Source organism: Rattus rattus, chromosome 8 (genome assembly GCF_011064425.1).
Source record: "Rattus rattus isolate New Zealand chromosome 8, Rrattus_CSIRO_v1, whole genome shotgun sequence".
Classification (NCBI taxonomy): Eukaryota; Metazoa; Chordata; class Mammalia; order Rodentia; family Muridae; genus Rattus; species Rattus rattus.
Genome location: NC_046161.1, coordinates 107,272,159 through 107,299,553, shown reverse-complemented (window position 1 = coordinate 107,299,553; position 27,395 = coordinate 107,272,159). Strand labels below are relative to the sequence as shown.

Here is a 27,395-nt window from a genome sequence, read left to right as displayed (position 1 = left end):
CATGCACACACATGTGCACACACACAAGCACACCTGCACACAGGCTTGCACACATGCCCATAAGTGGATGATAAAGAGAGATCACTACACATGAACATAATTTTCAAAGCATATGTGCTACAGTAGCTGATTTGTAATTTTTTTCCAAATTAATGATCTATTTTAATTGTCTGAACGCTGAATTTGTCTACAAGTCATGAACTAATACTGAACTAGCACCTTCGAGGTAGATTTTTCCTTACTTCTCAGCATTTTGCTCTTTAGAAGAACTGTGGACCTCTGAGTACCTTTTCATTCCCCACAACTCTGCTACTATTTATAAGGAAAGAGTTTTTAAGATCAGAACTGCTAGAAGAAAATGTATGTAAAATTAAGGTTTTCCTGTGCTTTCTGTGACTCCGGTAAAATGGCAAATTTGTGTACCCACAAGAGCTTAGAGACTATTCTAAGCTGGAGACACGGCTCCGTGTTAAAGTGTTTTCTGTGCAAACCCGAGGACCTGAATTTACTATGCCAGAAGCCGAATGAAAAATCCAGGTGTGATAGCAGGTACCTGTAACCCTAGCACTGTCAAGATACGGGTAGGGGATATGGATTCACAGGACAGGCATCCTGTCTTAACTGGGTTCAGAGAGGAACCTGGTCAAAGAGTCCACAGTGAGTGATAGAAGAAGACTGATATAGACCTCTGTTTTGTACATGCATATACATGCATACACATGCACATACATGCACATACATGCATATACATGCATACACATGCACCTCCCCTGCCCTGTTCCTACCACATACATACAGAAAAGAAAAACCCCAGAGAACCCTGGTGACTCCCATCTCAAGTAGCAACATTCATAATGGCATATGGGTGTGCACACACGTGTGCAGATATATGTAAGCACATGTATACACATACATGTAAGTATGTGTGGGGTTGGGGTACAGAAGTCAACTCCAGGTATCAATTTCCACCATTTTACTTTTTTATTTTCTTTAAAAACTAATCATTGATAAGACCTTACTGGCCTGGAACTCACTAGACTGTCTGGTCTACAAACTTGAGATTCTTCTGTCTGTGTCCCTCCAGTATTGGGATAATAAGTGCTTGCTACCAATGTGAGTTTAGGGAACCCAGTTCATTTCCCCAGGCTTACACACCATCAGTATACCTTAGCCCTCCTATGACCATTTACATGTTTGTGTTATATTTATTTATTTGCGTGTGTGTGTGTGTGTGTGTGTGTGTGTGTGTGTGTATGTTCCATGCATGTAAAAGTCATAGGACATCTTGCCAGATTCAGTTCTACTTTTCTACCAAGTGGGCCCCAGGGATAGAACTTATGCCATCCATTCTAACTGCAATCACCTTTGCTCACTGAGCCCTCTCACCAGTCCCTGTGCCCGTTTTTAGTAGATGCTGTTTTGACTTCATGCAAAACAAGAGAAAAGATGTTTCTCTTGAACAAACCTGTGTGTTACCTGAGAACGCGGTCACTAATGCTGTACCGCCCTTATTACGTTCAAGACAGACATCACCTATTTGTAGCATTGTGTCTTTGTGTACGGATCACACTCTTGGTGCTTCTCAGAGCATGGATGGGAATTTTATCAAAGGCCAGGCATCTTTTGAAGATGCCATGCACAAGTATTGATGTGATAGAATGACCCATGTATCTAGTTATTAACCATTTTCTTCTTTCTGCTGTACGTGAGATCTCACACAGCCCTTACAGAGGGCCATGTGTTGGCTCCCCCTGTTGGGAGAGCACAGGGGATTACTATTTCCTGGGAATAGTGGTGCTTGGGTCTGGTGGGATTGACAACTGCTGCTGCAGAAAATGGGGTCAGTTCCCAGTCTTGCTGCAGGCTAGTGCTGGTGCAGCAGGACCAGACTTAGGGATGGACTGGGAGGAAGAAACATAAGAGAGGGGATGCCAGGAGGCAGAGAGACAAACAGGATTGAAGTGAAGACCTGAGACAGATACGGTCACGCCTGAACTGGTCAGAAGGGGACATATTAGAGGACATCTGAAAACAGAAGCCACATTAACGTGGTGACTGAACAGTGTTACTAACGTGGTGACTGAACAGTGTTACAAATTGTCTGTCATAGTCTCTCATTCTCAGAAAGAGTCTCACATTCTTGCAAGCACACTCATGCACACACACACACACACTCATGCATACACACACATGTACAGACACATACACACATACATGCATATCCTATGATATGCCAGATTAATTTCTCCCTCCAGCTGTTAAATGATCCCATCGTACCAGTAGTTCTGTGACTTGTCAGCTCACCCGGCTAGTGTGACCAGAGGAGCAAAAACAAAAGCAACAAAATATTTTTTTTCTCTTTTGCTTTATTTATGTGTTTGTGGTTTTCCATCAAAAATAAATGAGGGAATAAATTCTGAGTCTGCTTTAAGTGGCTCCATATTATAAATCACAAATGGACATTCTCGCGACTCTCTTTCCAAAGTCGTCTGCAAAGCAAACACCCATGCAGAGAGAGAGAGAATAGGATAACCAAGAATCCCAGGCCACCTGCAGTATCTGTTTCAGTGGCCAGAAGCAATCGTGACAAAAAGGTATGACAGTGAACCAGACAAGGGAATGGGGAGTCTCGAAGGCACAGAAACATTTGTTCTTTTATAAAAGATTAAAATCTCTCTCTCTCTCTCTCTCTCTCTCTCTCTCTCTCTCTCTCTCTGTGTGTGTGTGTGTGTGTGTGTGTGTGTGTGTGTGTGTGTGTGCTTGTCACTGGATGCCATGCATATGTGAGAGCCTGCAGAGACCAGATGAAGACATAAGAAGTCCTGGAGCTTGAGTTATAGCATTCAGGAGTTCCCTGATACAGAGCTCAGGTCCCGTGGAGGAGCAGTAAGTGCTCTTAACTACCGAGCCACCTCTCCAGCTCCGGCAGCCAAGAACAGGCTGTGGTGGATGAAGACTCTTCCAGAACAGCTGTTGCCCATTGTTGGGGTCAAAGAGAATGTCCTCATGTGCGTTTTTGATGACTTGTGACTGTAAAAGGCAGACAATATAAGGACTCTCTGGTTTTAACTTACGTTCCTGCGATGCTTTCGATGAGATCCGTCTCCCATAGGCTGGGATATTTCAACACTTAGCTCCTAGTTGGGGAAGTTACGGGACTTTTAGAAGGACGAGCCTTGCTAGAGGAAGTACATCGCTAGGGGCGGGCTTTGAGAGACCATACCCTTGCTCTACTTCCGGTTTGCCCTCTCTGCTTCCTGTGTGTGGACAGAGATGTGAGCTCCCAGTTCCCTGCTCTGACCCCTTGCTGCCAAGCCTCCTCATCCTGAGGGCCCTTTGCCTGCAAGCTTTAGTTGGTTGCTGTGTTTTTTCAAAGCCACAGACAGTAATTAGCACAGGTCCACTATTGATTTTGAATTTTCTCGGAGTTGAAGCAAAGGAGAAGCCGGACAAAGCCAACCCTACATTCATTCCAGGAAGGATATCTTAATCTCTGTCTGGGCTGTGGCGCTAAATCAAAGAAACACAAATGCCACATTCGATGTGCATTCTCTTAACCACCGAAAGATGGTTTTTCAGGCCTGTCATCTTCTTTCTCAACCTGAAGCAGTTTTTCTTCAGGGTCTGCTCAACAACCTCCATCAATCAAAGTAAAAAACTCCTCCTCTAATCCTCACTCAGATTCCGGCCCTATTGTTCCCTTTCCCCCTGCAGCTCAGTCACTATCTGCTGTGAGTCCTCACAGCGCTTACTTACTTACGTTCTATGACCTACCACTAGCCAGATCTCAGGGCCTGGTGACCATGCTGCAGGGAAAGTGATGGTGTGGCCAAGTCAGGACATCGATGTCACCTGACTTTCAACATCTACGCTCCTAAAATTGCTCTCTTTCTGTCCAAATCGGGGGCAGGCAATGGCTTGAGAGAGGGAGGGGTTCTTTCGGCTCACGGTTTGGGGGTGCAGTGGGGGGTTGCAGCAGCGTGCTCCCATTGCACCCACACTCAGGAGATGGAGAGACGGATGCTACGGCTCTGCCCACTTTTTCCTTTTCTTTCAGTGTGGGCCCCCTGTTCAGGGAATGGTGCCGTTCATATTTAGGGAAGGTCTTCCATCTTCGGGGTAGACCTTTCTGGAAATGCCCTCACAGACATACCCAAAGATATATTTCACCAACGCCTTAGGTGTTCTTTAATCTAATCAACTTAGAATTAAAGTTAACCACCGTTCTCCTCAGTCTCAGGCTTGACAGGAGATATGTATATATTGGCATATACTGTGTGTTACAGTACAGGGGCACAGATGTGCCACGGATAAAGAGAGATGACCCAAATCGAGAAATCACACCATCAGGCAAGGCCACAGAGGGCTGTAGCTTGCAGGCAATGAGAAAGCTTCCTCCCTCTTAATTTGCTTATGGGGAAAAAAATCAATCCAAGCTCTGCTGGGCTATCCTCATATCCATCTCTATCCCCTTTATAGCCTGGCACATGCCCCTTCCCTTGAGTCTCGCCAGCTTTGCACTGAGCTTTCTTTGGATCTATTTCTTTCCTAGTTGTTCCCTCCCCAGCATCTCTTTATTGTTTAAGGCTCTGTGCCTTGGTTGCACACTGGTCTGCCCTCTCTTCTTTCGCTGCAAGCAGAGCTTATCTTCCTCATTCCCAGCTGCCCCTTTACATGCTACATGAACTTGTCAAGGGCACAGACCAAGTTCTTCTGATATCTGTCTCTCTAATGCTTAGCCCTTCTAGCCCTCAGTAAATGTTTACGGCTGTCTGCCCGGTAAGTCCTTTTCCTTTCCTTCGAAGGGCAAGTCGAAGGGCTATCAACTGTCAAAAGCTGTTTAAATAATTCGTGTTTTCTCCAGTGAGAGGGGGAAAGGGATCAAAAGCCAGAGAGATTTTAGGATCTTAGATGGAGTCTTCTCTGCTTTCTTCAAGTGAGGAAAGATAGGGCAGGAAGGGGTTGCCTTGCTTTAAAGGTACCAACATAGGAATTCCTAAGCATGTGTATCACATGGCTGAAATTCTCAAGTAAAATTTCAATATGGGGGGGGGGTTGGGGAGATAAGGAATGTTGTTCAGTGGGGAGTGGGGATGAGGGATGTTGATCAATGGGTAGTGGGGTTGAGGAATGTTGATCAGTGGGGAGTGGGGATGAGGGATGTTGATCAGTGGGGAGTGGGGATGAGGGATGTTGATCAGTGGGGAGTGGGGATGAGGAATGTTGATCAGTGGGGAGTGGGGATGAGGAATGTTGATCAGTGGGGAGTGGGGATGAGGAATGTTGATCAGTGGGGAGTGGGGATGAGGAATGTTGATCAGTGGGGAGTGGGGATGAGGAATGTTGATCAGTGGGGAGTGGGGATGAGGAATGTTGATCAGTGGGGAGTGGGGATGAGGAATGTTGATCAGTGGGGAGTGGGGAGGAGGAATGTTGATCAGTGGGCAGTGGGGATGAGGAATGTTGATCAATGAGCTTTCACAGGTCCTTGCAGAGCTGGAGAAGAGGCAGGATTTTGTCTGGAAGAACAAAGTGAGGGCTGCCTGGGGCTGCATTTCTGCACAGTCAGCTCTCAGCTTCCTGTGAAGCCTCTGTTCTCATTACCCGGGCTGTGACTCAGGGCTTTGAGCCCACAGGGAAATGTCAGGCAAGTACATTACTATCGAGACACCAAGCCCTGTGCACACACTTTCAAGCACATTCATTGCTTATTTGTTTGTTTGTTTTTTCCAGTAGAAAACCCAGGCCCAGCATTCTCTTATTTTTTTTCCTCCAAGTCTCTTAAGTGTGTAAGAATGGACCTTTGCTCATTGGGCACTGGAACAGGCTAGGCAAGGACTTAGAGGTGATGTTACCGAGGAATACGGCAGTTGGATGTTAGCAGTGGTGTCTCTGGATGGCCAGCATGCTCCCTTGTGGTTAAGAATCCTTGAAACTCCAGCTAGCTTGTTCACGCCACAGCCTACACATTAACACTTGCCACGTGGCCCTGACATGACATGCTTTTGTGGGCTTTTCTAGAGGATCATGGGAAGAAATACTCTACGGGAGAGATCGATCCAGCCCAATGCTAAAGAGTTGGTTCCTGTTGCTGGGAGGAGACACTGCAACCCCAGCAATTGTTACAAAGGAAAGCATTTAAGTGGGGCTGTCTTACTGGCTCTGAGGTTCAGTCCATTATCGTCATGGTAGGAAGCATGGCAGTGTGGAGACAGACATGGGGCTGGAGAAGCAGCTGAGAGTTCAATCAGCAGGCAGCAGGGAGAGAGAATAAGCCACTGGGCTCCGCTTGGGTTTCTGAAAACCTCAAAGTCCACTCCTAGTGACACACTTCCTCCAACAAGGCCATATCTTCTAATAGTGCCATTCCTTAACGAACCACGGGGACCATTTTCATTCAAGCCACACTGAGAACAAAAGGGTCCCCTCATCCCATGAACATACCACAGGTGTCATAAAACATTCATTAAAATGTTTTTAGAATACAGAATACAGAATCCACTGGGCTCCCCCAGCCTGCCCTGGGGTAGCCCACTCTAATCTCTTTTTGGAATGTTTGCTTAGCAACTATTCTGCTCAAATTCATTCATATTCTATCTATCTATCTATCTATCTATCTATCTATCTATCTATCTATCTATCTCAATTGAGTTTTTTCCTATAAGAATACAAGAAACAGAGACACCCTCTCTACAATAACAATATCAGATTTAGGTTTTCGCATGTTTTCAAGAAAGGCAACAGAATGCTAAGATGGCGACGTTCTCACAGAATCACAGAATTGAGAGCTTCACCCACTTATCCCACAGCTGTGACTGTGAACCCTGCAACCAGCTCCCATTCTCTGAAGCTCACCGCAGGGCAGAACTTCTAAGAAAGTCTAAAATTATCTTGCACACAGCACAGGTGTGTTTGCACGTGTGTGTGTATTGATCTGTCAAGTTAATGGGCTAGACATAAACATGGTTTACAACTGTTGGCATGTCATCAGTTTCTACTGAGAGAAATGCCAGGAATAGAGGCACTTCTCTGTGCCTTCGAGGGGCGGTCACACATGGAGCTATCTGCAGACCATAGACAGGAGCATTGAATCCATCTCATCCAGAGGAAAACAATACAACCCCCTCATCACTCACCAAACTGAGCTTTCTCCAGAACTCTGGTCCTTCCGCCATCTCTCGGAGACTCGGTGGAATGTACCAAAAGCACACATTGGTATATTCAGGCTGAGGATAAAAAGAAAAAAACAAAAACAATGCTGCTTTACTACCGTAAGATTCATTATAGAATATAATTAAACAGAGTCTTTTAAACTCTGTGCTAATCTCTTAAGAGTCATCAAGTGTGTGTAACTTATAATACAGCCAAACTCCTGCAGGGTAGTTCTACATGAATTCTGACAATACACTGCTTGAGTTTGGATCTAGACAGTTCCTTTTCCTCTACACAAAGGGTAGGCTCAGATCACACACACACACACACACACACACACACACACACACAGAGAGAGAGAGAGAGAGAGAAAGAGAGAGAGAGAGAGCAACATACCATTGTCACACCATCATATGACAAGTCTGTCTTCACTGAAGCACGATGTAAGACAGGCCGTGTCAAAGACCATGACAAGACATGTACTAAGCCAGCGCTGAGTACCTTGTGGTATAGATACTCAAGCGAGCTATGATTCCTTGTTCTCAGAAACCACTACGGATGACATCTACCTTCTTCACCGGACCCTCACACTAACAGTTATTGAGACGTCTTTGATACCTTTTCACTACAAATGTAGTTTTTAGCCAGTAACCAGCGCTCACAGCTCTTACTAGTTCCAGGGTTGTCTGCACGCCCACTATGAAGCCTGCGGAACTTCAGAAAGAATAAACAGCCAGCGTCTCATATGCTAAGATCAAGACTGGGACCGCATGGGGTTCTGCTGTCAGTGGATTCTAAGACATCACTGAGAGCCTAGGGAGGTTTCCAGCTTCCCCGATAACTTCTTGATCCACGCTTCCTTTCATCTTGGAAATTTCCAACATTCTCATTGGAATTGACACAGAGAAAGAGTTACAAATCTTTAAACTATAGAGTAGTTTTCACAAAGGGAGGGCCATGCAGTTCAGCTCAATTTCCACACACTTTTATCACAAGACAATGTTTTATAATGCGAATCTACAAAATTTACATTTGGACATCTGATTTATAATAGATTTAGTTCTTTCGTATAAACTGTGTTGCGCTTCTAAGTTCTTTGATCATTTAAAAAAAAGAATAATATTTTTAAAAAGCACTAATTTGAGAACGGAAGGAAAAATCATAGTTTGCTTTCCGTCTTTGCTTCTAGGAACCCATCCCTAAGTCAAAGGCACCCTTCCCCAACACCACTGGCATCTGTTATAAATGTGTTAGCCTTCAGCTCCAAGCCCACTCTTTCTTGGCGCTCTACAGTGAAGGTGCTGGGTCCTATAAATATTTCCTTGTTACTGCTTGATTCCATCTTACGTCTTGTCATCAGCGTCTGCTGGAGAAATGCTACCAGAGGAGGTGCCTCTTCCCGGGGCACCACGTACATTTCATGAATCCCTTGCAAAATATGAGCTGTTTTCAACTGCCCTGGCTGTCCACAAACAAGTATTTATTGCTTTAAGGACGTCTCAGCAAAATGGCAGTTCTTCCTGGCATACTGCCCAGGCAGGCAGCGTCAGAGGGTGGGAGTTGTCACCAGCCTGGCACTTTGCTCCAATGACTTGACAGGCACCCTCTGTGAGTAGCCTGCAGCTACTTCCAAGATATGGCCCCTCCAGGAAGATGGCTTCCCCCAGGAAGCATGATAAAGATTTCTAGTGAGTCATGCCAAGGCGACATCTCAGTGAACTCTGTCTTCCTCTCAGCCACATTCGCACTCTTTCCAAGGGGATCTGTCTCTGAGCTGTCAGGGAGTGCCTCTTCCTCCTGTGCTCCACCTCAGTTCTAGAAGGGACAGTGGATCTATGCCTGGATAGTTCTGGGGAACTGTTTAATTCCTAAGAGATCATCCCTCATACCCCTTGGTCTCTGTTCATCACTGTGTGTGTGTGTGTGTGTGTGTGTGTGTGTGTGTGTGTGTGTGTGTACATATACACATACACATATACATATACCCATGTGCACAAATATATATGTGTGCATGTGCATATAGATGTGTGTGTGTGCACTGCTGTATTCATATATCTATCCATCATCTATATATCTACCTTCTCATCTGTTTATATTTTATATATCTCTCACTTCAAGTTGCTGGGCCACTTAGTTTCTTGGGTTTTTTTTTTTTTTTTTTTTTTGTTTTTTTTTGTTTTGTTTTGTTTTGTTTTTTTTTTTTCTTCTTCTGACTGGATCCTGCTATGCCATCAACTTTTATTCATTGTTATTTGCTGGAGACTATTATAACCATGTCACATGTTCACAGTCTGTGTGGCAGACCATCTCAGTCTCAAGTCAGGCCCAGGCTGCTCAGGTCGGCTTCCTTGTGCAACTTTCTTTCAGCTGCCGCGATCGTTGAGAGCACCATTTTCCCTGTGCCCCTTTGCTCACACATTCTCCTTTGAGTGGCACGGCTCCCTGAAGTAACAATTGACAAAGCATAAAGCCCTTTTGACACATCACTAGAGGATGTCTGATCCTCCATTGGGTGGCATAAATTCACTTCAGTCATTTCCAAAATAAGCGAGTTGGAAACCGTCATTGAATGTTCACAAAGAGCATATTTGAGTGTTCTCCTACTGTCCCCTCTGTAGCTTCTGCAGGAGTGTCAAAGCACCGATGGCTGCTTTTAGAGCAGAGTCATGCAGATGCCACTCACGTTTAATTTCTTTAATATATAGAGCATGACCCCTGAGCACCACGGGAGCACACTCAGTGTAGATTCTCAACAAACCGTAACATTCTGAAGGCTCGGCAAGGAAATTGGCCACGTAGTGAAGAACTGGGGGGGAAGTACGTTGTCACCCTCCTCTAAGGGCTGTTAATGACAGCCTTCTATTATATTATACTCTGGTTTTTAAGGAGAAAAACAAACGAGTGCTTTGTTATTAATACTAGGGAGAGTCACTGACGTGTAAATTAGCAGTCACGGGTGGTTATTGTTAAATTGCTGCAGAGTAAAGTTCTATCTGTTTTTACACGACCTTCTGATCAGAATAACAGTAGCAAAAAGAAGGCGACATGGTGTACTTTATTAAGTATGAGTGCAGACGCTAGAACACAGATTAAAATAATCAATTATGTAAATATAGAACGAAGGACAAGCTGACAAGGCAGATTTCACAAGACTTCCTATTCCTAGGTTTTAAAACCAAGGCTGTAGCATTGAAAACTCTTTAAAAATAGAACCACAGATAAAGCTCAAGTTTTAGAATAAAATTGGAATTCTAAGCTCACTAGGTTATGTGTGCATACGTGTGTGTGTGAATGTACGTATGTGTACAAGTGCATGCATGTGTGTTTATGTGTGTCTGTGTGTTCATGTGTGTGCATGTGTAGCATGTGGTGTGTTTGCATGTACATGTACATGCATGTATGTGTGTATGTGTGTATGTGTATATATATGTGTGCAAGTGTACATGTGCATGCATGCACCTTTGTGTGTGCATGTGTCTGCATGTATGTGCATGTGTTGCATGCGGGTGTACTTGTGTACATATATATATATATATATGTGTGTGTGTGTGTGTGTGTGTGTGTGCATGTGTATGTGCATGTGTATGTATGTGCATGTGCTGCATGTGGGTGTCCTTGTGTGCACATGTACATGCATGCATGTATGTGTGTGTGTGCACACACATGCATTCATGGTGTGTGCATGCGTGTGTGTGTGTGTGTGTGTAGAGAGAGAGAGACCAGAAGTGAACTTCAGGCATCCTCTCCCAGGTACCTTCCACTTCTTATTTGAGACAGGGTGTCTCACTCATCTGGAATTTGTCATGTGGTCAGGCTGTCTGGCCAGTTAGCCCCAGGGATCCATCTGCCTCAATTCCCCCAAGGTTGCCACTGCACTTTCACACTATGGCATTGACATAGCTTTTGACATGGGTACTAAACATCAAACTCAGGTCCTTTGCACAGTAGGCATGTTATTAACTGAGCCACTTCTCTATCCCCTCATCAGGTTGTGGCTTGTAGAAATGCCACATTTCTGGGTCTCTACACCCTACCCTATAATGTGGAGACAACAGTCTGTGCATAGGCTCAGCTGGATGAGCAAAAGGAGAATTTATTTCCAGCAGTGGGTAGCATATCTGCCACACAGCAGGCACTCTGCCAGGTTAATGACTATTCCTCCGGGCCAACCTGGTAGAAGGAGATGTCCTTTTCAAGTGGATGTACAGCCTCATTAAAGCCTGCACTAGCTGAGACAAATCACTAGGAAGATTTCTGGATACCTTATTTGAACGGAAACCCTAAGATGGATAGAGCATCCAAAGAAGGCCAGCCATATTGCTTGGCATCAGATGCAGAGTTTCTATGTTGTGGAAATGGGGGTAGAAATTAGAAAGAGAAAATTACTTATGTCATATGCCTGTGCCCAGAAACTCAGAGACTCCCAAGGAAGGGGAGGTGTGATGGCTCGTCTGCTGTGGGCGTTATCAAAAGAGAGATTTCTCATAATGTAAGATGTGGATCATGCATTGGTGGACAGCAGTGTCTTCTGAGGACTGAAAAATAGAAGGAATGAGTGGGTGGGGGCAGAGTTTAAATGGAGAGGAGTTGAGCTAGAAATAGAAATTAGTCTGGTTTGCAGTGGGCTTGTCCATTTGCTGTGCTTGGGGTGGGGGGTTCCTGCTCGATTCCCAAGGCAACGTGCAGTCTCAGTAGAGAGACAGCATAGCTGTAACTTAGATTGTGGAAAGCCATTCAAGCTGTCGTGTAGAGAGATTAGCCAGAGAGGGTTAGGAAGGAAGGGGATGACGCTGCTCACTTGAGATGCGGTTGACTCTCAACCAAGACAGAGAGGAGGAAACTAAGTACATAAGCAGAAGGGAGAGGAGATGGGGAAAGGCCCCAAGAGTTTTGCACAGCTCAAAAAACCCAAAGAAGAATGTGAACTTTTGGTAAGAAAAATGGCTACACTTCAGCTTAGGAATGGCAAGTCAGAGTTCTAGGGGGAAACTACAAGCTAACCAAACATCAAAGTTAAAGGCAGACACACACCAAACCTCATGAGAGAGCTATTTGGGAGGCTGCTGACAGAATAAAGGACCAAGGACAAAAGAGTAGAGACGAATATCCAAATGGTATTAGACAAAGAGGACCTTGCACCAAAGCAGAGAAGAAAAAAAAAATAAGTCAAAGAAACCATGGTGAGGATTCAAGATGGAGTGGTAACTGTAAAATACAGTAGAAGTCTAAGAAATTTGAATGAGATATGTTAGATTTTAGCAATTAATGAGGTAACTATGATCATATCAAACTGTGTGAGATAAGTGATCTCAAGTAAGGCAAATAAGTAGAATAAGGCAGCTAGAATGTGGGCAGTCACAGCTCAAACATGGGCATCCAGATCTAGCTGCAAGAGGAAGAACCAGTAGGCTCTCCATAGCAGGAAGTTGTTGAAGCAGAACTTGTCACACAGGCTTCCTGCCATGCACAGGAGGTCGACAAGATGTCCTTCATGCCTCTAAAGTCTATGCATCCCAATAACACTTCCTAATGCAGAATTCAGAAAGACAAAAAAACAAAAAGGTGAATAATTCAGGCTCACCCGAGATATTGAAATGAAAAATGCGAACAGGAGTGTAGGAAGGAGTATATACCTCTAGGAAAATAACTATCAGATCTTAGATCCAACACAGGAAAAAGACAGAGTTATGGTTTTCAGGGGAGCATGAATAATTCAGGATTCATTTGAAATGATAACTTTCAATCATCTTCAAGAAGAGAGACATTACTTTAGCTCTTTTCAGGAAAAGGCATTCAAGTGCTAGATACTCTGTTTCCCTATACTCATTTACAACTTCTAATGTAGTGCTCTCTCCCCCTCCCTCCCCATACCCCTGCCCTTCCACTTCCCACTCCCTCTCCCTCCATTTCTCTCCCGTTTCACTCTTCCCCCCCCTCTCCCTCTCTTACTCTCTTCGATTTTAAAAATTAACTTAGCACTTAGATGTGAAGTCGAAGGTCTAAGTTTACATTATTTCTTGAAACAAAACAAACAAACAAACAAAAAAAACAAAAAAAAAAATCAAGGGAGGCAAATGTGAATCCAAGATAAAAGTCCATCCAGTAGGGTTAGGCTGAAGCCTGATGGGGCACACGGGGTGTGTGTGTGGACTTGGTCTCAATTCTCAGAATGAGTAATGAAGACAAAACCCTGTTGTAGAAATTCTGAAAGGGTTATTTATTATATAGGAAGCCTCTCGTACTATAGGAGCCAGCTGGCTTCTCCAGAGAAAACAATTCTCATGGGTCTGGAGAGATGGGTCAGCTGTTAACAGAGCATGTACTGCTCTTGTAGAGGATCTGAGTTCAATTTCCGGGATCCACTTCAGGAAGCTCATAAATACCTATAACATGAGCACCACTGTGGGATCTAACACCCTCTCCTGGTCTTTGTATTCAGGGGCACATACCCACACATGGACACATGGAGAGAGGGGGGGAGAATTAAAAAATAAAAATAAGTAAATCTTAAAAATAAAAAATACCCAGGGCCAAAGTCTACCTAACAACCTTTCCTTGTCCCAATACAAATGTATGTCCCCAAAGATGGTGTTAGAGTTCCCCTCCCTTTCCAGGGTCTTTAGGGAGAAGTTGATAATGCCATTTGAACATGACATCCTTTTCCACTCTCACTTTTACTCTCATCGTCACAAAAACAACAACAACAAAAAGACAAACAAACAAACAAAAGCTCAAGAGGCAGTTCTTCCTGAACACTGTGGAAATAGAGCAGCTCAAATTGGGGGAAATAAAGAGCAAGCTCAGTCTGCTGAGTCTCCTCTAACCCGAGTTTAGATGCTCATACAATAATGAAGCTAGCCAAGAGATCCGCCAATACAGGGACGGCTAAGGAAGACAGGATGTGTCCCTTCATCTATAATGGAAGAAATGACGTTTTCAGGAGAAGTGGGAGGGACTAGAGACCAGTGTGTTATGTGAATGAGGGGTTTAGTTCCTACTTGTCCACTTGACATAAACTACAGTCATCCTGGAGGAAGGAACCTCAGTTGAAGGCCCACCTCTGCTCAGTTGGTCTGTATATATGTGTGTGGTGTGTTCTAATGATGATGATGTAGGAGGGCCCAGTCACTGCGGGTAGTCCAACACCTAGGTATATGGTCAATATATATATATGTGTGTGTGTGTGTGTGTGTGTGTGTGTGTGTGTGTGTGTGTGTGTGTGATGAACATGTTTCTTTTCTGAAGGTTTCTAATGACTTGGTGTTTCCCACATGCCCCTTTCACTTCTCATTGGAATATGAACACAGAGCAGGGACCTCTCTGGAGGCTAGAATTGCTGGCATACACTAGAGTTCATGCATCTTGCTGAATAAATGATTAGCATGGATTATCTAGACTTCTTACATGCAGCACGAGTTCCTGCAGTGGAATCTATAAGTGGTTTTTACATTAGGTTAAAGACTGCAGTGAGGTTTAACAAGATCTAAGATAAGCTTGCCCTTCACAGTTCTTAAAAGTCAGAATGAGATGAGGGGCTGGAGAGATGGCTCAGTGCTTTAAGAGCAAACACACACACACACACACACACACGCACACGCACACACACACGCACACGCACACTGCAGAGGGCCTGATTCCAGCTCCATCACACACAACAGGCACACAACAGCCTGTAACTGCAGCTCCATGGGATCTGACACCACCTTCTGGCCTTCACAGGTAACTGCATTCATGTATACATGCCTATTACATGGCGGCATGTCTTTGGGCACTGTTTTGTTGCTGTGGGAGGGCCCAGATCACTGGATAGTTCAACCCCAAGGTTGTATAAGGTTAGAAGATACACACACACACACACACACACACACACACACACACACACACACACACAAACATGCAATTTATGAAAAAATTACACCCGAATGAAACAGGGCTCCTGGGCTGGGGAGGTGCATGGATGGGTAAAGGTAATTGCTCAAAAGCATGAGGACATGAGTTGGAGTCCCCAACACCCAGGTAAAAGGCCAGTCATGGCTGAGCATGCTTATAACCTCAACATTTGGTGACATAACCATGCAGACTTGAGAGCTTCGAGAATAGTCAGTCTGGTTGAAAAGACAAGCTACTGGCCCAGTGAGAGACACCATTGCAATAAGGTGGGGTGACATAGAAAAAGACACCTGATGTCTTGCTCTGGCCTTCCAAGTGCATGCATATACACTCATATATATGAATCATATACACTTACACACATACACATACATATATACATATACACACATACATACACATATATACACATATACATACACATATATACAATATACATACACATATATACACATATACACACATATACACATACACACATACATACACATACACATACACACACATATACACATACACATCCACATACACACACATATACACATACACACACATACATACACATAAATACACACCCACATATACACACACACAGAGACAGAGACAGAGAGAGGAAAGAGGTTATATTATTTGATATTTTAACAAAAACATTCATTTTCAGAATCACCGGACTTCTTATACACAGATCTAATATCTACAATGAGACATCCTATTTCCCAGTGCTCCAAAGTTCACACACACTCTTTATTTCAGAACAAGGACATGTACGCATGGTCTAAAAACCCTTAGTCAGTCTCCCACACAAAGGCCCAGTTCATGACACAATCACTATGCCATTTCTGTATCAGGAAAGAGGTCATAATTTATTCAGTATTATCTCTGCTAATTATTATTGAGCATTTTAATTTCCAACACTTAAAGGCTAGAGCATTTTCTGTGAATCCAACCAAGGGGAAAAATGTTCACCAATACAGTAAATTAACATAATGGGCTGTATGAATTAAGCCAATGACTTGTTTCTTAGCCTGCAACACAGAAATCAACACCACAACACAACTGCCTCCATCACTGTTGAAGACAAAAAGAGGTGCCAATCCCTTGGCCACTTACTTCCATCAGCAGCTTGAAGCCTTCTCTTTTCTTGATTTCGTCGACCAGGTACCTAAAATTAAAATAGCGTTTTAAAAACAATGATATTGGTAATTTGCCATCCCTGAATACTGTGGACTTCACTTTCATACCCCAAAGCATGGTTTCCAGGAAGCCCAGGCAGAGCTACACATGTGGACAGATGCCCTTGGGGCCGTCTGTACAACCGCATGCTGGGCCTCTCTAGAGGTCATGTCTTGTGAAGGGGATGAGGTCAATCTCTCATTCTAACATGACTTTGAACTCTGGCATGAAAAGTCAGAGTGCGTTCTAGACAACTTTTATATTTATTGCATTTATTTATGTGTATGAGGGCTTTGTCTGAACGCATTTTTGTATGCTGCATGCATGTTGTTGCTGTGGTGTTTGGAAGAGGATATCAGATCTCCTAGAACTGGATTTATGAATGGCTGTGAGCAGCCATACAGGTACTGGGTACTGAACCTGGGTTGTCTGCAAGTGATCCTAACCACCGAACCACTTCCAGCCCCATTCATGTCTACCTTCCTGATGGGGGTCTCAGCACAGTTATTGGGATAACGTTGCTAGATTACAGGGAACATTTTTGGTGTGTCACTTTTGCTTGGGTTTTATGTTTTAGCTCGAAGAGCATAAACTGATGTTATCTATGGCTAGATCAGAGGGAAAAGGAACAGTGTTTGATGATGTGACACAAGTGAGGGGGTGTGGATGCAACTAGGGTATCTATGATGGCCTAATGGAGATAAGAAGCATCATTTCCTCATAAGCAAACATCTCAGATGCACAGTGCATGAGATATGGTTGGAGCAGGAGGGCAACACTGAACAGAATGAATGACACTGCCTGACTCTCCTGTGACTTGGCTTTGATCTCCATGTAAACAGGGACCTTTTATAAGGTCCACTCTTAGGTAAAGAGCCACCAGCAATCAATGACTACTCAGAGAGGGAAAACCTCCTGATGGGTTATTCAAGCCCAAGTAGTCAGTACTAGGTAAATGTACATACAACCAATGATAAACGGACTTGGAAGGGTGTATATGTGAGTGTGTGCATGTGTGTGTGTATGTGCATGTGTGTATACATGTGTGCACGTGTGTGTACATGTGTACATGTATGCACATGTGTATGCATTCGTGTACATGTGTGTATGCATGTGTGTACATGTATGTGTATTTACATATGTATGTATGTGTATGGAGAGGGAAATCATGTTTGAGAGGGAGACACAGGAGGAGTTGGAGGGGTCAAAAATAATGTAAATATCACACTCATGTATGAAATTCTCCATAGGAATAAAAGCCTTGGAATATTTGACCTTGAAAACAACTAACTCCATAATGAACCTTAAAAAGCTCATGATGTTTGACTCAGCATTTCAAATCTAGGGGTCCAAAGTATGTATGTAAGGAAATGTGCAAAACTTTGGAAAGAACAGTGTTTGTTGGAGAATTATTATATTCTACTCTATGACAAAAAAAGAAGGTGGGGAAGAGGGAGGGAAAGAAAGAAGGAAAGAGCACACTCCCCAGCAAGCATTGGCTTCAAAGCATATGCTCTCACCTTGTAGCCATGGCAACATAAGCACAACAGCACATTCCATATATTCAATTACTTCTTGGGAAATTCCCCCCAACAAAACATTTCCACTCGAGTCTCATTTGATTACTTCAAAGACCAGACTAATGCAGCCCCCGCCTTTTCCCTAGTCTGGAATTATCACAAAAGTAAGAAAACCCTAGAATTCATATTTTTGTTTCTGTTTTAATCACTACAGTACTTGCTATAGAAACCCCCAGAAATCATATTTGCGTCTTTGTTTTAATCAGTTTATTACTTGCTAGAACATTGCATCACTTGCTGTAAACCATTCTAAAATGTGGACCCAGAGTATGAGTTTATAAAATTTGTCATTTTTCTCCTGCCAATTTTATTTATATAGCTTTTTACTGAAGTATTGGTCCTTACACATAGATATTACTTTTAGATAAACAAAATCTTGCAAAAGTTCTCGCAGTGTTAACTAGTCATATGAAATATTTTATTTTAAATAATTGCATTGTGTGTGCGCAGAGCTACAAAGTGATTGACGTTCATGCCTGCACATTCACATCCCTGAATATTGTTTTAGGGACATTCTATAAAGTAGCTGTTAAATCTTGGAACCTTTAGTACTCAGCAAAGGGTGACTCACATCCTTAATGAATGTCATAAAAGGTGCTTGAGGTCAGTGGCAATCAAGAAATGCTAACAACGACACGGATATTGAACTGTATTTTCACCCACATGGTGTTGGATACAAGACCAGAGGTACCAGGGGCAGCTAACACACAGAAGGGTAGAAACTGCCTACGGCCATCCTTTCTGACTGTAACAACTATGTTGTGATTCCCTTAGGAAAAGTCAATCATACGAACACACAGAGGAAGATACATATTGTATTTGAATATATACATGTGTGTGCACATGTGTGCGTGTGTACACATGTGTTAAAACTACAGTCCTTTGTGTATCTTCTCTAAACAATTCCCAGAAACAACTTCACAACACAGAGGTCAGAGGTTGAAGGACTAACGTGTTCTGAGTGACCCAGGTGTATGGAGCGGAGTCTGTCTGTCAAACCCTCTGCTGTAAATGATACATCCTCAAAGCCCAGGAGCAAAGCACTGAGGAAACATAGATAATTTGATTCCATTTTCCATCATTGTTTTGCAAGAAATAAAGGCCAAGGAAGGGCTGGAGAGATGGCTCAACAGTTAGGAGCGTTTGCTGAGGAATCCTGAAGACCTGAATTCAGATCTCAGCACCCAGGTAAGAAGACAGGTGAGATCCTGCACACACCTTTCGCCTCATCTCCAACAAATCCAGAGATGGGAGGATTGTGTGGCTCGCTAGTTGAGACACTGACAGCTCAGTGTTCAGAGAAAATTCAGCCTCAAAGAGGGTGATAGAGACAGGCACCCAACATGCTCTCCTGATCCCCATGCGCACTCACTGGAATGTGGACGCCCCCAATACGGGTGCTCACACACCCACAGACATGTTAAAATAAATGAATAACTAAAATCTTTTAAAAGTAAGACAAAAACAGCTCTATCTACATGGTCTAACCTGGAGATACAAGCATGGAGTTAATGCCAAGGGATGCATCGCACACTGTTCAATACAGTACACTTAAAAGAGGGAGAGAGGACGCCATAGATTTGGAAGTCACTCTGCCCATTTTCTGACTTTGTGCAGAATTTCATAAATGTAGCTTCATGCCTAGCTTCTGAAAGGGAACTTTAAAGAATAATGTCAGCACAGCAGAGGACAGACGCCACCTCTACCTAGACAAGGGAAGATTTGAAAGTCATTTTTATCTCAATCTCCAAGACAGAAATGTGTGGGCCAGAACATTTAACTGTGTTTGTTACACCAGTCCCCGATGTTCTAAGACCCTGACCCGTACTCTGCCTACCAGGAAACACGTTATTCCAGGTTAGAAATTGCTAACGGGCTTCTGGTCAACCTTGTGACTGTAGTCAAGTCATGTAGGGTCCCCGAGCCTGCCTCAGATTCCTCGTGCATGTAATGGAGATGTGGATACAGCCCAGAAAAACCTTTGCCTTGATATTATTAGTGTTTGCCATGTCCTCTTGCTACGTGTGTTTTCTATTTAAAATACTCTTGTCATACAGGCTGAGGGGCTGAGGCTGCCTTTCCAAACCAAGCCAAATCACTTCAGTTATATTCTGTTTGCGTAGCTGCCCTGTCTGGGGCTGAGTCTTCAAATACTCATATGTTCTTGGCACTTCTAAATCACCTCACCAAGGTTCAGAGAACATCACAGCAGAGGGAAGGAAAGACTCTGAGGGCTGGAGTGTTTCGGAGTGCCTTGTATGCATGACTTGGCCATTGCACCAATGAGCCCATAGCAGTTGTGATCACCTGCATGCCATGCTACCTATGGGCATTCCATCATGAGGGGTGAGCCCCTGATGAAGTCCCCTCTTCCCTGGGTATTCATAGGGAGCGAATGGTTGCTGGGGGAAAGGTTGACCATTTTCTTCAGTGGTGTAGCCATATGCGTGCATAGGAGCATATAGACTCCTGTGAATAACCCCCCTAATTAAGCTCATTTGTTCACCAAAGAAACAAAAGGCAGTTAAAACAGACAGGGGAGCAATTGGGAAGAGAAAGAAAATGCGTAAAAGTGGGAAGGAGACAAGAGAGGGTTATCAGGAGTGAATGTGACCAAAATGTCCGTATGAAAGTTTTATAGTAAAATCTATTGTTGCATATAATTGATATATACGCATAATAAAACCTAAAAGAAAACACCTGGCTTTGCTAGTCATGTAGAACAGGTCTTACGTTGGGGACAACGATCGCCTCGCACTGCCTGTCAGAGTCTGTAAGGTGTCATGGTCTAGCGAAGCCTGGAGACTAAGCTGCTATCACAACTACGTGCCAAACAGCAGTGCTCTCAAATAGGAACCCCGGTGTACCCCACTAATGCTGCTTCCATGAGAAAGAGTTCCACTGTCAAGCTGCTCTGAGCACTGCTGGGCATGACAAATTGATGTGGTACTTCACGCTAAGGAGCACCCCGCCAGCATTGACTTACGCTGTCCTTTCTCTCACAGAGGTGATCGGATGGCATCATCCTGTTAACTGGAAACGAGGCACTGTCTATCATGTAGGCTGTCCTCAGTGTGTGAGGAAAGAGTCTCCTTATGCTCACAGGGCAGCCATTGTGGCAGCATCCCGTCTCTACATATCGACATCCCCAGAAGGGATAGGAAGAGCATGCTCTCTTTAAGTATCCACCTCTCTCTGTGTAGCAAGACTCTTCCCGAAGGCCTTATGGAAATCTCTCTGCATCTTATTGACTGAGTCATAGACCCAATTCTGCACTAAATGTTGGCAAGGTAATGTTGTCAGTCAGAACATTGCTCCCTCAATAACATCAAGTTCCTCCTGGCAAGGACAAAGAGTGAGTAGGTCTTGGGCAAGCAGTTCTCAGTGTTTCTGACTAATCTTTAGTTTCAGGTCTTCCCAGAGCCTTCCACATCCTTATACGCTCTGGACTTTCCTGGGGAAGAGTAGAGAGGTGCATATTTCCCAAGTAACTCAGACCATGGTGATGGTATTTTCTTCCAACAGATCAACTATCAACACCTTCTACATCCAACTGTCTCACAGAGCGTGGCTCAGAGATAATAGTTTAGAATCACTTCTGTTAGGAACCTAGATCTTCTTTATACATGAAATGGGGTGTCAGAGGGAGTCCAAACAATTTCTGAGTCACTTCTGTCTGCATTTATGCAGATGGGTTATTATTTATAGTTTTAAATGTATGGAAGCAACTTAAAATAAGTATGCTTTTTAGAAAGCATTCTATTGTATGGAAGAACCTGAATTAAAAATATACACTCAGTTTGGGGCAGATAGATTCCTTTCTATCAGAGCTGTACAAGTAAACTGACTTCAAAAGTAACCCTAATCTCTACATTCTTGTGCCTCCCAGTCAGTTTGGCATAGAAGACAGAGGAGAAGAGGTATGAACACCAACAAAGCCTTCTCAAAGCTTACTGGAGAAAGGCTGCCTCGCTTGATGTTGAGGTGTTTTTAGCCAGCATCGAATTCAAACTGCGTGGCTCATTTTATGCAGGCATCCTTCCTCAATGCTGGGGACTTTCCTCTCCAAGTTGTTACATTTCAATGTTTGACTCTCGGCTGGAGCGGTGGCTCAGAAACTTAGAACACTGGCTGCTCTTCAGAGAACTCAGGTTCAGTTCCCAGGACCCACACGATACCTCACAGCTGCCTGTAACCGCAGCTCCAGGGAATCTGTCACTCTCTTCTGGCCTCTGAGGGTTCAGAGCCATCCATAAATCCAGTTCCAGGAGATCCAACACCTCCCTCTGGCCTCTGTAGCTATCAGGTATAGATATGCTACACATACATACATGTAGGCAAAACACCCAGACGCATGATGTAAAAGTAAATAAATATTACATGCTAGCACTTTGTTTGTTCTGCTGGCAAGCTGTTACTTTCTTCCCGGAAAGAGCCATCCCAACCTCACTCTCAGTTCAACAGTCACTTAAGAGTTTCCCTGTGACACTCCAGGCTGAGTTTATCTCTGGCTGTCTTCTCAGAATTTCTTCTGACGGATTCATGGAGGCTCCCGGAGCTCTGGGGCTTTCTCCATCTGTTCTCTGTGCTTTGCCTCTAATAGAATGAATCTCGGGCTCGTGTGCTGCATAGCAGCCACACGCTTAATTCTGTTCCACTGTGTTTGCCTTCCAAATGATTGAGGTTTAAAATTCCTTTTTTATTTATTTGTGTGGAGGGGAGTTTGTGTGTGTTTGTTTTCATGTGTGTTTGTGTGTGTGCATGCTTTTGTGTCTGTGTGTGTGCATGCTTTCATGTTTTTGTGTGTATGTCTGCATGCTTTTATGTGTGTACATGCTTTCATGTGTGTATGTGTGTGTATGAGCATGGTTTTGTCTGTGGGTATGTGTGCATACTTTCGTGTGTTTGTATTTTTATGTGTGTGTGCATACTTCATGTGTTTGTGTATATGCATGTTTTTGTGTGTTTTTAATGTGTATGTGTGCATGTTTTCATGTGTATATGTGTGCACATGCTTTTGTGTGTTTGTGTGTGTGCATGATCTCCATGTATTTGTGTGTGCATGCTTCCATGTGTATGTATGTGTGCATGCTTCCATGTGTATGTGTGCATGTTTTCATGTGTGTGTATGTGTGCACATGCTTTTGTGTGTTTTGTGTGTGTGTGTGTGTGCATGCCTCCGTGTGTGTTTGCACATGCTTTTGTGTGTTTGTGCTTGTGTGTGTGCATGCCTCCATGTATATGTGTGTGTGCATGCTTCTATGTGTATGTGTGTGTGCACATGCTTTTGTGTGATTGTGCTTGTGTGTGTGTGCATGCCTCCATGTATATGTGTGTGTGCATGCTTCTATGTGTATGTGTGTGTGCGCATGCCTCCATGTATTTGTGTGTGCATGCTTCCATGTGTATGTGTGCATGTTTTCATGTGTGTGTATGTGTGCACATGCTTTTGTGTGTTTGTGTGTGTGTGTGTGCATGCCTCCATGTGTGTGTGCACATGCTTTTGTGTGTTTGTGTTTGTGTGTGTGTGCATGCCTCCATGTATATGTGTGTTGCATGCTTCCATGTGTATGTATGTGTGCATGCTTCCATGTATGTGTGTATATACACGTCTATGAATATGTGTGTGTACATGCTTCCATGTATATGTGTGTACATACATCCATGTGTATGTGTGTGCATGCTTTCTTGTGTGCCTATATGTGTGTGTGTCTGACTGCATGCATGTCACATGCATGTGGGTTCCTATAGAAGCCAGAAAAGGATTTTGGTACCCTTGGTGCTCCTGTGAGCCACCTAAAGTGAGTGGTGGGACTAGAACTCAGGTCCTCTGAAAGAACAAGTGTTCTCAGCCACTGAGCCATGTCTCCACCCCTTTAAATGATTAGTTTAGAGAAAATAAATCTGAAAATGTTGGTCCTGCTGGATTCTTCCCTTCCCTGTTACAAGAACCCCAAAGCACTGGATAGCACTACTGGCTTCCTCCAGTCAGGAAATGGTCATTCCCTCAGCTTTCATGCAGGTCTATGCAGTGGATTCTGTCTACCAGAGAGACTGCAGATCGTGTGTCAGGGGGATTAATGAATGGCTCGCTGGAGACCCAATAAAGTAGCAGAATGGAAGTGTCTTCTGCTTGTTGTTGGTGAGACTTGCACAAATGCTCTTCTAGCCTGCTGTAAAAACTGCCCCTAGTGACCATCCATTTAACTCTGTTGCCACAACAAAGGCCTAGGAGGAGCTCTCAGCCATAGGTAGCCCTGGGTAGCTCTCAGTAGCAGTTAGCCCTGGGTATGAAAGCAGGGCAGGCCTTTCTAGGCAGCTGTCAGCAATATAGTCATCCAGGCCTCATGCTCACTCTCTTCCCCCTCTCCCTCCTGTGGTGTGTATACATGTATGTGGGTGGGCGTGTTCATGCGTGTGGGTGCATGTGTGTGCATGTGGAGGTAAGAAGGCAACGTTGTGTTTTCTTCAGTTGTACTTCACCTCATTTTTTGAGATAGGATCTCTCGCTAACCCTGGAGTCACTGATTCACCTAGACTACCCAGCCAGCGGCAATCACAGGGATCCTCCTGACCCAGAGTGCTCAGTCCTGTGATTCCAGGAACAGCTAGTGTACCTGAGTCTCGTCTCGTCTCATCTCTCCTCCCCTCCCTCTCCCTTCCTCTCTTCTCTTTTTTCTTTTCTTTTCCTTTCTCTTCTCTTTTTAAAAGTTGTATGTGTCTATATACATGTCTGTTCATGGTGTGTGTGCGTGTGTGTGTGTGTGTGTGTGTGTGTGTGTGTGTGTGTGTGTCCATAAAGGCCAGAAGAGGGCACCAGATCCCCTGGAGTTGCAGGCAGCTGTGAACTGTCTCACAATGGTGCTAGAAAAAGAGCTCTCTTGTTCTTTCCCAGATCAACAAGTGCTCTTAACACAGGTCTACCTCTCCAGCCTTACGTTGACTTTTGATGTGGTACTGGGGATCCAAACTTGGCTTCTCATGCTTCTATAGCCATCGTTTTTCTTACTTAACCATTTCCTAGCCTTAGAAGAGGTGAGGTTAATCCCCACCCACCCTCCCACCCAGGCTTTCAATAATGCCCACTCCAGGCACCTTGCTTTGGGCTCATAGGGATACTGACTATTCTACAACCCAAAGAGAAAGGATTTTAAATCATGGCTGCTTCTTGGGAGAGATGCTGTGCTCCCGGTTGGAATGGGAGGACGGCAGGGAGAGCAGTAGAACCCCCACAGTGGCCCCTCCTCTTCTAGTTAGATCCTGACAGCCCATGGGATCCAAGTCCTTCACGTCTCAAACATGTCTGCTCTCTCAGTGGTCAGAAGGACCAGGATGAAACTGTCTCCTAAGCACGCATGACCCTCAAACTCACAAACTCGTGGCAGCTGCGGTGCCCTGCACAAAGTAAATCTAGCCGAAAATTCAGTCTGGATGAGGGAAGGTATCAGGAGCCCCCACTCCTAACTGGGGACCTACAGAGGGGAGGAGTCAGTTTTCTTTATGGCCCCTGGCTAGTAGACCATGCTCCAGCGAATAACTCTGTACCTGTGTCTGTGTGCACTGCACAGATTGGGCTGAGAGGGGTTAATAGAAAAAAACAAACAAACAAAAAAACAGGAGGACATGGAGTTGGGAAGGGGATGAGGCAGAGATCCAAGAGGAGTTGGAGAGTGTGTGTGTGTGTGTGTGTGTGTGTGTGTGTGTGTGTATGTGTGTGTGTGAATATAAGCAAATATGTTGCATATGTGTACAAAATCATCAAAGAATAAATACAAATGTTGCATTAAAATATACCTTCTCTTGCTTGGCCAGGGGAGGAGAGAGAATTATTTGGACACTGGCCTATACCAATCTGATCCTTCCTTCTTAAGGTAAACATATAGATTTCAGAATGAGGCTCTGCTTAGATGCAGGAGTGTGGAAGAGTGGTTCTATGGACTTAGGGTGATTCTGGCTGGCCAGAATGCAGAGGAGGGATGCCGCACAGGTCTTCAGTATCTAAGACACCTGACCGAGGGTCTGAGGAATGATATCTTAGCTGCACCAGGATGTCATCGATGTATGTGTGTTCTTCGGTCCTCTCAACAGGCCCACCTCACTGGGTGCAGCAGTAATCCACTGGGGGAAGGTGATTCCTCTTGGAGGGAAAGCAACTAGATGGCTCTGCATAGAAATGAGAAGAAGCAGAGCTTTCTGAACACTGGGTGACCCCTGGTAAACTCTGGACTGAATTCCCATGGGCTTAGGGACAAACAATATCACAACAGTAGTGCTGTGATTGAAGCAGATAATCTGACTCTTGTCATTCTGGGACCAGTTTGTGGCATTTGATGAGAACCCACTGCTAAGTATAAGGGATTCTGCCAGCCCAACCCACGGTAGCTTGCAGTTACTACCGTATGGTATCTGCACCCCTTAACAGGCTGGGTGGTTTGAGTGAGAATGCCCCCCCATAGGCTCATGTATTTGAATGTCTGTTTTCTGCTTGGTGGGACTGTTTGGGAAGGATCAGGGGGTGTGGTTTTGTAGAAAGTGTGTTGTTTGGGGTGAGCTTTGAGGTTTCAAAAGCTATATGTTTCCATCATTTTGATCAGATGTGAGCTCTCAGTTACTGTTCCAGACCATTCCTATCTGCCTACCTGCCTTCCTGCCTTCCTGCCTTCCTGCCTTCCTGCCTGTCTGCCTGTCTGCCTGTCTGCCTGTCTGCCTGTCTGCCTGTCCACCTGCCTGCCTGCTGCCATGTTCCCATCCATGATGATCATGGACTAACCCCATGAATTGGTAAGCGAGTCCTCAATTGAATGCTTTCTTTTATAAGCTGCTTTGGTCATGGTGTCTCTTTACAGCCCTAGTAAACAAGGCAGAGAGTGTTAATTGCGATTTTTCTCCTGAGAGCCAATGACCTGCCTTTAACTTCCTGGTTCACACCAAGAGAACAGACACCAGAATTGAGGCAATATTCAACCTTTTTTAAAAAATGGGGCTATAAGCCAATCAGTAAGTTCAGAGAGAAGCTAGACCAGGATTCTAAGATTCTTAATCCTGGAGAAACACTCTCCAAGCAGGTCACTCCACAGTCCTTCAGCGAGAGGTCTTTTAAAAGGACTCTGTCCCTTTCCTTGGCAGTGGGCACAGAAGGATAATGTGACTGTTGCTGGCCCCAGGAATATATTGTTGTCCATCAAAAGTGTGCAGAGACGAGGGGTGCGGATACCCACTGTGAATAACAGCAGGAAAGCAGAAGGGTGCCTTTCTCAAATATTTAAATATAGGTCACAGAGCCTGCAGCGCTATTCACTGAAATGTTAATTCCACTCAATGCAACTTGACAAACGTTTACAAACAATAAGGATTTGTTGAATTGAATTGAAATGTTAACATTTATCCTCCTGTGATACTGCGTCTGAAAGAATTAGAAAGTATCCATAGACTATAAACTCCATTCCACCCTGAGATGAATATTAACTTCGGAATAAATACCATCATCAAATATTTATATCTTGCCTTATTTCAAGACACCTGTCACTGAATCACTTAGAGGCTTTGGCAAAACAACGCGGCGCCCCTGCCACATTTAAATAGTACAAGAAAATAAGAGAC

The 27,395-nt window shown here is 44.1% G+C and overlaps 1 protein-coding gene across 1 annotated transcript in view; it reads right to left on the bottom strand.

Annotated features, from left to right (window-relative positions):
- Positions 1-27,395, bottom strand: part of Gadl1 (glutamate decarboxylase like 1) — a 141,396-nt gene that overhangs the window by 39,437 nt on the left and 74,564 nt on the right. The window contains exons 12-13 of the mRNA XM_032910039.1: positions 16,153-16,204; positions 7,137-7,226 (exon numbers count right to left, since the gene is read on the bottom strand). Of these exons, the coding sequence (XP_032765930.1) occupies positions 7,137-7,226; positions 16,153-16,204 (142 nt within the window). The remainder of the gene's footprint in view (positions 1-7,136; positions 7,227-16,152; positions 16,205-27,395) is intronic.